The sequence below is a fragment of the Salmo trutta genome, chromosome 2 (assembly GCF_901001165.1).
Source record: "Salmo trutta chromosome 2, fSalTru1.1, whole genome shotgun sequence".
In the NCBI taxonomy this organism is placed as follows: Eukaryota; Metazoa; Chordata; class Actinopteri; order Salmoniformes; family Salmonidae; genus Salmo; species Salmo trutta.
In genome coordinates, this window is record NC_042958.1 from 45,707,691 (window position 1) to 45,721,490 (window position 13,800).

At 42.3% G+C, this 13,800-nt stretch overlaps 1 protein-coding gene across 4 annotated transcripts in view; it reads right to left on the reverse strand.

Moving 5' to 3' along the window:
- micu1 (mitochondrial calcium uptake 1) overlaps nucleotides 1-13,800 on the reverse strand; it is a 128,899-nt gene that overhangs the window by 91,191 nt on the left and 23,908 nt on the right. For all 4 annotated transcript variants that reach the window (XM_029702778.1, XM_029702771.1, XM_029702762.1 and 1 more), the window contains exon 4: nucleotides 6,526-6,688. In XM_029702778.1, coding sequence (XP_029558638.1) covers nucleotides 6,526-6,688 — 163 coding nt within the window. The remainder of the gene's footprint in view (nucleotides 1-6,525; nucleotides 6,689-13,800) is intronic.

Genomic DNA, 13,800 nt, shown 5'->3' on the forward strand with positions numbered 1-13,800 from the left:
AACACCAATATTTTTGTCTTACTGAGTCTCCCCCTCCCACTGCGCCCCCCTCCCACTGTCGCTGCGCCCCTCTGCCCCTAAACTAAACGCATTCGGCATGTCGAATTGTATGTTCATTTTGATGGCATAGAAGGCCCTTCTTGCCTTGTTTCACAGCTTTGTGGAAGTCTCCTGTAGCGCTGATGTATAGTTTGTGTGCTCTAGATCAACAGTGTCTAGATAGAATATGTATTTGTTGTCTTGGCTGCTGGACCTTTTTTGGAACACCATTATTTTTGTCTTACTGAGATTCACTGTCACGTGCCCCCTCTCTCGCCACGCGCCCCCCTCCCTCCCTCTGCGTCCCCCTCCCTCCCTCCCTGCGTGCCCACTCGCTGATTAAATTACTTTAAGGGGTGGAATTTTAACAAAAATATGTTTTTAGAGCTCAGTGCTAATATTAATCTTAACCTAGGACATTACGTATCACATTTGTGTGCTCTGTTATTTTCCCGTGGGATCATTTATAAGTAAACAAATAAAAAACGGTAGAAAACTGAAGCAGAACTCAACTGACCCACCTTCTCTTCTGAAATCTAATTTAAAACCTTTCAAAAAAAGGAAACCAGTTATTGGTTAAGATCCAGTCTCAGTCCAGTGGAACTATTTCAACCAGACTACATAATTACCAGAGGAGGCTGATGGGAGGAGCTATAAGAGGACGGGCTCAGCTTACTGTCTGGAATGGAATTAATAGAATGGAGTCCAGTGGTTTCCATTGGTTGGATACTGTTCCATTGATTCCATTCCAATCCAAAGTGTAATAAATAGAGAGTTTAAGGAAGCATTTATCCAGGGGCTAGAGAAACCAGTCAGCCAGAACACAACAAAGGACAGTCTATTTACCAGGGGGCAGTCAGTCAGTGAACATTGAATAAAATATACAGTCAGTCAGCCAGCCAGAGTGTTATTATTAGGCTATATACACCAACAGAATATGCACTGTAATCTCCCCTCCTCCTCTCTCCTGTACTGCACTGTACTCTTCCCCTCCTCCTCTACTGCACTGTAGTGTCATTAGGTCTGACTGAGAGCCGGCTAGGTGCCGAGAGAGATGAGAGGTGTGAGGTAAATGTACTGTAATCTCTCCTTCGCTGCAATCTCTCTCCCCTTCTCTGCAATCTCTCCCTCTCTGCAATCTCTCTCTCTCGTAGAATCTGACTGTGGGTGGTGGCGAGAGAGAGAGATGAGTGGCCTGGCTGTGGGTCAAATGCACTACAAATCACTCCCTCCCTCTCCCCCTCTAATACAGTGAAGCTCAGGTCAGCATTATTACTGTAATAACAGAATCAGAAAGAGGGGGAAGAACAGAAGTGAGAGGGGGGCAATGGAAGGACCCTCCTAACCAGGCCCAGGCCAGTCTTCAAGAAAGCTAGTAAATACTACCAGGTTACTTTTCATGCTTCCGAGCAAACTAAGTGGCAGGGCTGGATTAAGGACTGGGAAGCAGCTAGCAGGCTAAAACTATCCAACACTGGAACTCTTCCAAGTCAGGGTAAGCTTTCGCTTGTATTCATTTATTGCCACCGGGACCCACCGAAGTAACTGCTAAACTGCTTGCTGTACACTGTACTGCGTGATTGTAATGGGTTTACTAACGCGTTAATTCTAGTAGATTCCCCAGCAAGAAATTGGAACAAGAGATGATATATTTATATTTCTCCTTCATTTAACCAGGTAGGCCAGTTGAGAACAAGTTCTCATTTACAACTGCGACCTGGCCAAGATAAAGCAAAGCAGTGTGACAAGAACAACACAGATGAGTGCTAAGGTGTGACAAACCTAACTAAGACCATATTAGCCCACACACACACAACTGGGGCTAACCTGAGGTAACCTATAGAAGAAGAAGTAAAAAGACACCTGACTGGAGTCCCCACATCAGTTTCAGGGGAAACAATAGTTAGTATTTAGAAACCCGAGTCCCTAAAAAGAACGGAAACATCCGCTTTCTGCCGACCCTGCCTGAGAGTAGCCTGTAGGTTAAAAACAGCTAGGATTTCAACCACACAGCAGCTCTCTGCTCACTCAACAACATATCTGCTCTGTGGCAAACTAGACAAGGCATTCTGTAGCACTACAACAACTTGTCATGATTCATTCTAGTTCCATGAGATGGAGATCAATAAAACAGATAAACACAAGTATGGTGCAGATGGCTGAGACACACACACACACACACACACACACACTGCACGGTATACCAAAACATATGTACTTTTTCAATACGAGAACATCTTTTTAAAAAACGGTTCAGAACTAGAATTGTTACTTTCGGTACTTCTGTCAAACGCGTCTCACGTCACAGACTTGATCTTCTGTCAATCAGTAGATCTATCAACACGGCCAATGTGTCCCCTTGTAGCCTGAGAGGGCCGAGCCTGGTCCGCCCCGGGTTTACTTACTCATCGCTAGCTCTACCCTGTCCGGAGTCACCATTTATGCTGCACAGAAGTTAAACACACTTGAATAATGAAATACAGCATGTAAAAATGTTGAAACTGTTAATTACTGTTCGCAAAACAATGTCCATTACAGGCTACAACACTTTACAATGCAAGAAGATACAGGTATCATACAGCTTTGTAGACCAACTTTGCTACAACTGAAGCTAACATCAACTCACTACCATAGGATTTTTTTTTGTGATACTTATTTTAACATAAGCATAAAATAACCATAATGCAAAATATTGCGGTCACCAAAAACTTTATCATTTAATTTAGTTGCCAGCCTCATGTCTGTCCCAGTCAAGAGCAAAAGTCTCAAACTGACTGTGTTCCCACATATGCTGAGCACTTGTTGGCTGGTTTTCCTTCACTCTGCCGTCCAACTCATCCCAAACCATCTCAATTGGGTTGAGGTCGGATGATTGTGGAGGCCAGGTTATCTGATGCAGCACTCCATCACTCTCCTTCTTGGTCAAATAGCCCTTACACAGCCTGGAGGTGTGTTGGGTCATTGTCCTGTTGAAAAACAAATGGATAGTCCCCCTAAGCCCAAAGCAGATGGGATGGCGTATCGCTGCAGAATGCTGTGGTAGCCATGCTGGGTAAGTGTGCCTTGAATTCTAAATAAATCAGACTGTCACCAGCAAAGCACCCCCACACCCTAACACCTCCCCCTCCATGCTTCACGGTGGGAACCACATGCAGAGATCATCCGTTCACAGTTGAAGTGAGAAGATCACATACACCTTAGACAAATGTTTTTCAACTCAGTTTCACAATTCCTGACATTCAATCCTCGTGAAACTTCCCTGTCTTAGGTCAGTTAGGATCACCACTTTAATTTAAGAATGTGAAATGTCAGAATAATAGTAGAGAATTATTTATTTCAGCTTTTATTTCTTTCATCACATTCCCAGTAGGTCAGAAGTTTACATACACTCAATTAGTATTTGGTAGCATTGCCTTGAAATGGTTTAATTTGGGTCAAACATTTCGGCTAGCCTTCCACAAGCTTCCCACAATAAGTTGGGTGAATTTTGGCCCATTCCTCCTGACAGAGCTGGTGTAACTGGGTCAGGCCTCCTTGCTCGCACACGATTTTTCAGTTCTAGCCACAAATGTTCTATTGGATTGAGGTCAGGACTTTGTGATGGTCACTCCAATACCTTGACTTTGTTATCCTTAAGCCATTTTGCCACAACTTTCAAAGTATGCTTGGGGTCATTGTCCATTTGGAAGACCCATTTGTGACCAAGCTTTAACTTCCTGACTGATGTCTTGAGATGTTGCTTAAATATATCCACATAATTTTCTTCCTCATGATGCCATCTATTTGTGAAGTGCACCAGTCCCTCCTGCAGCAAAGCACCCCGACAACATGATGCTGCCACCCCCGTGCTTCACGGTTGGGATGGTGTTCTTCGGATTGCAAGCCTCCCCCTTTTTCCTCCAAACGAGGTCATTATGGCCAAACAGTTGTATTTTTATTTCCTCAGACCAGAGGACATTTCTCCAAAAAGTACAATCTTTGTCCCCATGTGCAGTTGCAAACCGTAGTCTGGCTTTTTTATGGCGGTTTTGGAGCAGTGGCTTCTTCCTTGCTGAGCGGCCTGTCAGGTTATGTCGATACAGGACTTGTTTTACTGTGGATATAGATACTTTTGTACCCGTTTCCTCCGTCATCTTCACAAGGTCCTTTGCTGTTGTTCTGGGATTGATTTGCACTTTTCGCACCAAAGTACGTTTATCTCTAGGAGACAGAATGAGTCTCCTTCCTGAGCGGTATGATGGTGTTTATACTTGCATAATATTGCTGTACAGATGAACATGGTACCTACAGGCAGTTGAAAATTGCTCCCAAGGATGAACCAGACTTGTGGAGGTCTACAATTTGTTCTCAGGTCTTGGCTGATTTCTTTTGATTTTCCCATGATGTTACCAAATCACCTTATACCACCCACCACTGCGACCTGTATGCTCTAGTAGGCTGGCCCTCGCTACATATTCGTCGCCCGACCCACTGGCTCCAGGTCATCTATAAGTCTACGCTAGGTAAAGCTCCGCCTTATCTCAGTTCACTGGTCACGATAACAACACCCACCCATAGCACACGTTCCAGCAGGTATATCTCACTGATCATCTCCAAAGCCAACAACTCATTTGGCCGCCTTTCCTTCCAGTTCTCTGCTGTCAGTGACTGGAACGAATTGCAAAATAAAAAAATAAAAAATAAATAAATAAAATCGCTGAAGTTGGAGACTTTTATTTCCCTCACCAACTTTAAACATCAGCTATCTGAGCAGCTAACCGATCGCTGCAGCTGTACCTAGTCCATCTGTAAATTGCCCACCCAATCTACCTACCCCATCCTCATACTGTTTTTATTTTATTTACTTTTCTGCTCTTTTGCACACCAGTATCTCTACTTGAACATCATATGCTCATTTATCACTCCAGTGTTAATCTGCTAAATTGTAATTATTCGCTACTATGGCCCATTGCCTACCTCATGCCTTTTGCACACACTGTATATAGACTTTTTTTACCTACTGTGTCATTGACATGTTTATTGTGTTATTGGCATGTTTATTGTTTACTCCATGTGTAACTCTGTTGTTATCTGTGCCACACTGCTTTGCTTTATCTTGGCCAGGTCGCAGTTGTAAATGAGAACTTGTTCTCAACTGGCCTACCTGGTTAAATAAAGGTGGGAAAAAAAGCAAAAATAGGCACCGAGTTCGAAGGTAGGCCTTGAAATACATCCACAGGTACACCGCCAATTGACTCAAATTATGTCAATTAGCCTATCAGAAGCTTCTAAAGCCATGACATAATTTTCTGGAATTTTCCAAGCTGTTTAAAGGCACAGTCAACTTAGTGTATGTAAACTTCTGACCCACTGGAATTGTGATACAGTGAATTATAAGTGAAATAATCTGTCTGTAAACTATTGTTGGATAAATTACTTGTGTCATGCACAAAGTAGATGTCCTAACCGACTTGCCAAAACTATAGTTTGTTAACAAGAAATTTGTGGAGTGATTGAAAAACGAGTTTTAATGACTCCAACCTAAGTGTATGTAAACTTCCGACTTCATCTGTACCTACTCTGCGTCTCACAAAGACAGCGGTTGGAATCCAAAATATTAAAATTTGGACAAATTTCCACCGGTCTAATGTCCATTCCTCGTATTTCTTGGCCCAAGCAAGTCTCTTCTTATTGGCGTCCTTTATTAGTGGTTTCTTTGCAGCAATTCGAACACGAAGGCCCGATTGACGCAGTCTCCTCTGAACAGGTGATGTTAAGATGTGTCTGTTACTTGAACTGTGAAGCATTTATTTGGCCTGCAATTTCTGCAGCAGAGGTAACTCTGGGTTCTCCTTTCCTGTGGCGGTCCTTATGAGAGCCAGTTTCATCATACCGCTTGAGGGTTTTTGAGACTGCACTTGAAGAAACTTTTAAAGTTCATGACATTTTCCGGATTGACTGACTTTCATGTCTTAAAGTAATGATGGACTGTCGTTTCTCTTTGCTTATTTGAGCTGTTCTTGACAGAATATTTTACCAAATAGGGCTATCTTCTGTACACCACCCCTACCTTGTCACAACACAACTGATTGGTGCAAACACAATAAGGAAAGAAATTCCAAATAAATTTAACAAGGCACACCTGTTAATTGAAATGCATTCCAGGTGACTACCTCATGAAGCTGGTTGAGAGAAAGCCAAGAGTGTGCAAAGCTGTCATCAAGGCAAAGGGTGGCTACTTTGAAGAACCTCAAATTTAAACCATATTTTGATTTGTTTAACACTTTTTTTAGGGTTACTACATGATTCCATGTGTTTTTTTCATCGGTTTGATGTCTTCACTATTATTCTACAATGTAGAAAATAGTAAAAAATTTAAGAAAAAGCCTTGAATGAGTAGGTGTGTCCAACCTTTTGACTGGTAATATATATATCCCTCTTCCTTTTTCTCCCCAATTTCATGATACCCAAATGGGAGTTAAGATCTTGTTTCAACTTTAAACTTACTCTCTGGCTGTTTCTCGTTGGGGGTGATGGAGCGGACAAAGTCCTGTGGAGTCATGTAGACCTCTGCATCTCCCTGCTCACTGATGATCTTCAGCGTGGCGAAGTAACGGAAGATCTTGTCTGGAGTGGAGTAGGCTCTTATCCTATTCTCATACTCCATCACCTGGTGAGGGGGGAGAGAGAAAGAGAGAGAGGGATACTGTCAGTAGGGCTGGGCGCTATATCAAATCAATTTGTCTCCTTCACTCCTTCTGCTGTGACTGTGCAAACCCTTTATAGAAAAGTTTGTGGTCATACACACATCCTTAACCATAGGTGCTGAGCTAATTAAGAAAACTAGTATAGAACAATAACAACGTTTCCATCTGGATCAGTGTGTGGGCCTTCTTGTTCTATACTGTTCCCATTTACACTCACACCAAGCACCTCCACCTCACAACAAACTACTTCCTCTCTTACACTCGCCATTTTCATTTGAGGTTTGGGCCAATGGAATCAAGCATATGGACAAACACATTGAGACATTATTTTACTGTAACAAAGGAGAAGTTAACCTTTTTATTTCCCAACTGCGAGCAGAGCAGACAACTAAAACAGGAGTATGATTCTGGAGGAAAAACAAACAAATAGCAGGCTAAACTATTTTGATAAAATAATTAAATTATTAGTGAGTCTTACATTTAGCCTAATTATATATTATAATTATATATTGTGAATTGCACAAGAGAGAGACAGAGGAAATAAACAGAATGCTTTTCCACAACAACACATCTACCCATCGAACATCTTACCTCCTCATCTGCCATTATCAAACCCGCACTCATGTTAGCAGCCTTTAAAATGTGTCATTTCAGGGGGTCCAATCAGAAAATGCATCTTATGACCAATGGGTAAACCAATCTTATTGGAATGTTTATCCTTGTAGGATGGCCAAAATTAGGGTGACTAAAATCAATGGAGGCCAGAGGGAAAAAATAAATAAATAAAGTGGTCAGAATCAGGAAAATAGTATTGAGTCAAATAAAATGTTAGTCATATGCACCGAATACAACAGGTGTAGACCTCACAGTGAAATGCTGAATACAACAGGTGTAGACCTCACAGTGAAATGCTTAATACAACAGGTGTAGGTAGACCTTACAGTGAAATGCTTAATACAACAGGTGTAGGTAGACCTTACAGTGAAATGCTTAATACAACAGGTGTAGGTAGACCTTACAGTGAAATGCTTAATACAACAGGTGTAGGTAGACCTTACAGTGAAATGCTTAATACAACAGGTGTAGGTAGACCTTACAGTGAAATGCTGAATACAACAGGTGTAGGTAGACCTTACAGTGAAATCCTTACTTACAAGCCCTTAACCAGCAATGCAGTTTAAAGGCTATATACACAGGGTGTTATGGTACAGAGTCAATGTGTGGGAGACTCTGTGTAAGATGTAAGGCTATTGGCCACCTGACAGGCTCACTTTCCCATTGAACTGGTCATCTTTCTTCGCCAATCAACAGGACATAAAACAGAGGTAAGATATATATCCATTTTGAGACATGACGTGATATTTTCATATGTTAGTATATGGTTTTCATAATAATTAGAAATTCTTAGTTTTCGAAGACGTCTCAAAAAAACACACATCACTGTGAAATGTGAAAGGAGCACTGAGTGTATAGCAAGCTTTTAATTGAATTTACCTAATGTATCATTATTACCTTATCAGTTCTCATTACTGAACGTCTCAAACCCTTGGATATCTACACGAACCAGCAATATACAAAATTGGCTTAATTATTTATTTACTAACTAAATAAATCACAGAAATACATGAAAACACACACAATTAGTTCATACGTGGGATATTACATGATAGAAAAGGAAAAGTCCCCAGCGGACGAAACCGATATGACGGCTTGGTAGACAAAGGAAAGGGGGTAGTGGACCGCTCAAGAGCGAGAAACTCATAGCTGATAACTACACCGATAGAAATTGCTAATACTTCACATGAACGACCGCTCATTTGAAAATAAATTGCAATTGACATATTTACAAGAGCACGTCTTGTTGTCCCGCTCTGTGGTCGTCGGTCCGTCTACTGAAAAGAGTCGACAGAAAAGTTGCGTTCCTAGTGGATACGTCAGGCGTACCCACGGTTGTCGCATAAAATAGATGTTTCGGCGGTTGTCGGTATTCTTGTACTAGACTAACGCAATTTCCAGCTGCAGACTAGTAATTTGGATTTGCTCTTATTCTGTAGTGATCGATAGTCTCAGAGTTGAACCATTTCCAGCCGTGTAGCCAATGCTACGCGCTCTATGGTCTAATGGCCTATAGATTTGTAGTTCTTAACCATTTCACATGTAGCGTCAGCTGCATGTTTTCTAGCCTTAGAAACTCAACCATTTGCAACCTTAGCTTACGCCGTGGTTTATGTGGTCTTGAATTGTGGCCATTCCAATGTGGGGACTCCGTACCGGCGTTCTCTGACTTAATGTTCATTTTGTAGGAAGTGGGTTTTACACTCTATGGGAAAAGGGCAATGATGTGATGTCTGGCCTCACGGGGGTGTGGCCACTGACTAGTTAAACTTTATGAAAATCCATACTCTCATTTAGAAGGCTAACATCACATTACATCTTTTCACAAATAGTTTCATATTTACTCATTCATTTTATCCAACATCTAGATGTAAATCTGATCATTGGAAAGTGTACACAAACAGAGATACAGTAATGTGGGTTTCCTGTCTTTCATGAGGTCACTAAATGAAACAACTTTGACAGGATTGTTCTTTAAAAACACCACAATTCCCACATTCTCAAAGATGTGTAATTATGCAAACATTTGATTGTCCAAGTGTGTCTGTGTTCCACAGTCTACATTCCAGTCTGGAATAAAACAGCAGACTTCCTGCTCTCCCCCTCTACGAGAGAGAGAGCATGCTGTAGAGCGGACCCACTGTAACCTGATCCTTCAGATCGTCACAGGAGAGTCATGACATTCCCCCTCTACGAGAGAGAGAGCATGCTGTAGAGCGGACCCACTGTAACCTGATCCTTCAGATCACAGGAGAGTTATGACAGAAGACAGCCCTATTTGGTAAAAGACCAAGTCCATATTATGGCAAGAACAGCACAAATAAGCAAAGAGAAATGACAGTCCATCATTACTTTAACACATGAAGGTCAGCCAATCCGGAAAATTTCGAGAACTTTTAAAGTATCTTCAAGTGCAGATGCAAAAATCATCAATCTCTATGATGAAACTGGCTCTCATGAGGACCACCACAGGAATGGAAGAACGAGTTTCCTCTGCTGTAGAGGATAAGTTCATTAGAGTTACATACACCTCAGATTGCAGCCCAAATAAAACACTTAACCAGCATGGCTACTAACCACAGCATTCTGCAGCGATACGCCATCCCATCTGGTTTGGGCTTAGTGGGACTATCATTTGTTTTGCAACAGGACAATGACCCAACACACCTCCAGGCTGTAGAAGGGCTATTTGACCAAGAAGGAGAGAGTGGTGGAGTGCTGCATCAGATGACCTCCACAATGACCCAACCTCAACCCAATTGAGATGGTTTGGGGATGAGTCGGACCGCAGAGTGAAGGAAAAGCAGCCAGCAAGTGCTCAGCTTATGTGGGAACTCCTTCAAGACTGTAGGAAAAGCATTCCAGGTGAATCTGGTTGAGAGAATGCCAAGAGTGTGCTAAGCTGTCATCAAGGCAAAGGGTGGCTACTTTGAAGAATCTCAAATATATATTTTAATCAGTTTAAACACATGTGTTTTTTCATAGTTTTGATGTCTTCACTATTATTCTACAATGTAGAAAATAGTAAAAAATAAAGAAAAGTTCAAATCACATGAATGCATCTAACTGGTATAGACAACTGGTAAATTCCTACCTCCCAAATGGTTGCAAACGCAGCATCAGAGGAGAAACTTGAGAGGCTCAACATAACAATCCTGTCACAACAGACAATGCAAGGAACATTGTGAATGGCATTTCATTTTCCTGCTGTACCGAAACCGTGACCCCAAAACCGCAATACGTATCGAACCGTGGGTTTGGTGAAGCGCTACACCCCAAATTAATAATTAAGTCATTTTCATAAAGGACTTATAGGTTTCTATCTTGGGTTGCAAAATTCCCTGGAATACCAGGAATCCTGGACATAGTTGCTTATTTCTGTGAATCTTCCAACTGGGATGTCTGGAAAACCTGGGAACATTACCGAAATTTTGCAACCCTAAGCCAGCCAGCCTGCCACACAACCAGTTAACCTGGCAGCAGCCATTTCTATTGGCCAGAGAAGCAGTACGCTCTACTTCTTCATTCAACCAGTTAACCTGGCAGCAGCCATTCCTATTGGCCAGAGAAGGAGAAGCAGTACGCTCTACTTCTTTATTCAACTAGTTAACCTGGCAGCAGCCATTCCTATTGGCCAGAGAAGGAGAAGCAGTACGCTCTACTTCTTTATTCAACCAGTTAACCTGGCAGCAGCCATTCCTATTGGCCAGAGAAGGAGAAGCAGTACGCTCTACTTCTTTATTCAACCAGTTAACCTGGCAGCAGCCATTCCTATTGGCCAGAGAAGGAGAAGCAGTACGCTCTACTTCTTTATTCAACCAGTTAACCTGGCAGCAGCCATTCCTATTGGCCAGAGAAGGAGAAGCAGTACGCTCTACTTCTTTATTCAACCAGTTAACCTGGCAGCAGCCATTCCTATTGGCCAGAGAAGGAGAAGCAGTACGCTCTACTTCTTTATTCAACCAGTTAACCTGGCAGCAGCCATTCCTATTGGCCAGAGAAGGAGAAGCAGTACGCTCTACTTCTTCATTCAACCAGTTAACCTGGCAGCAGCCATTCCTATTGGCCAGAGAAGGAGAAGCAGTACGCTCTACTTCTTTATTCAACCAGTTAACCTGGCAGCAGCCATTCCTATTGGCCAGAGAAGGAGAAGCAGTACGCTCTACTTCTTTATTCAACCAGTTAACCTGGCAGCAGCCATTCCTATTGGCCAGAGAAGGAGAAGCAGTACGCTCTACTTCTTCATTCAACCAGTTAACCTGGCAGCAACCATTCCTATTGGCCAGAGAAGGAGAAGCAGTACGCTCTACTTCTTTATTCAACCAGTTAACCTGGCAGCAGCCATTCCTATTGGCCAGAGAAGGAGAAGCAGTACGCTCTACTTCTTTATTCAACCAGTTAACCTGGCAGCAGCCATTCCTATTGGCCAGAGAAGGAGAAGCAGTACGCTCTACTTCTTCATTCAACCAGTTAACCTGGCAGCAGCCATTCCTATTGGCCAGAGAAGGAGAAGCAGTACGCTCTACTTCTTTATTCAACCAGTTAACCTGGCAGCAGCCATTCCTATTGGCCAGAGAAGGAGAAGCAGTACGCTCTACTTCTTCATTCAACCAGTTAACCTGGCAGCAGCCATTCCTATTGGCCAGAGAAGGAGAAGCAGTACGCTCTACTTCTTTATTCAACCAGTTAACCTGGCAGCAGCCATTCCTATTGGCCAGAGAAGGAGAAGCAGCTCTACTTCTTTATTGCTGTTTTAGACATGGCTGCTTCTTCAAAAGAAGAGAAATAATCGGTTATATGTCATTTCCTGACTTCTTTATTGGTTATAAGTCATACATACCGACAGTTCCACAGCATAACAAATTAAACAATCAAATCTGCACACAGACAGACTATATTGATAGTTTAACTTCGCAATCATTGGCTTTTGTTCAATGTACATTTTAAAGTGAAAAATCTGTGTCTCAGCATCATTCTGCCCTTCTCCAAGACTCCCAACAAACAAAAAGTATTTCAGGTCACAGTACTGATCAGAGACCACCAGACAGACTGATCAGAGACCACCAGACAGACTGATCAGAGACCATCAGACAGACTGATCAGAGACCACCAGACAGACTGATCAGAGACCATCAGACAGACTGATCAGAGACCATCAGACAGACTGATCAGAGACCATCAGACAGACTGATCCATTCAGGTCACAGTACTGATCAGAGACCAGACAGACTGATCCATTAAATCTAGTCTTCCACTGGGGAGGGATGCAGCCATGAATGCAACGCAATCCTATCAGGGACAGATACTCAAGGACAAATAGATACAGACAGGGGAAGTATCTCTCTCTCACCCACAAGACGGATCAGCATCAGATATTAAGACGACTGTATTCATTCACACAGTGCAGACAGCTCCCAGAAAGCATTGCGTTTAGCTGCTGCTGCAACAAGGATCATAGTGCTTTTCATTTCCCTCTTTCTCCATCCCTCGCTCACCTGACAGTCAGATTTCTATCTGTTACATGTTTTGTGTTGAGAAGTGGCGCCCATGTTGGAACACTTCCTCCCCAATAGGGTTAGGGATATTATGAACAGCCGTCGCCGATGGTGACGACATCGTGATGTACAGACGACGGTGTAGTCCATTTAAAAACTTGACTGGCAGCGCACGGTAAACATGTGTCAAACAGCACACAGCAGGACAGTACACAAGTGACATTGGATTTGTAATTAGCCTATTCCTATAGCCTAGTTCCATAAATACACTGATCAAATCAATGTTTATTTGTCACTTGTGCCGAATACAACAGGTGTAGACCTCACAGTGAAATGCTGAATACAACAGGTGTAGACCACAGTGAAATGCTGAATACAACAGGTGTAGACCTTACAGTGAAATGCTGAATACAACAGGTGTAGACCTTACAGTGAAATGCTGAATACAACAGGTGTAGACCTCACAGTGAAATGCTGAATACAACAGGTGTAGGTAGACCTTACAGTGAAATGCTGAATACAACAGGTGTAGACCTTACAGTGAAATGCTGAATACAACAGGTGTAGACCTTACAGTGAAATGCTGAATACAACAGGTGTAGACCTCACAGTGAAATGCTGAATACAACAGGTGTAGATCTTACAGTGAAATGCTGAATACAACAGGTGTAGACCTCACAGTGAAATGCTGAATACAACAGGTGTAGACCTTACAGTGAAATGCTGAATACAACAGGTGTAGACCTTACAGTGAAATGCTGAATACAACAGGTGTAGATCTTACAGTGAAATGCTGAATACAACAGGTGTAGACCTCACAGTGAAATGCTTACTTACAGGCTCTAACCAATAGTGCAAAAAAGGTATTAGGTGAACAATAGGTAGGTAAAGAAATAAAACAACAGTAAAAAGACAGGTTATATACAGTAGCGAGGTTATTAAAGTAGCGAGGCGACATACAGACA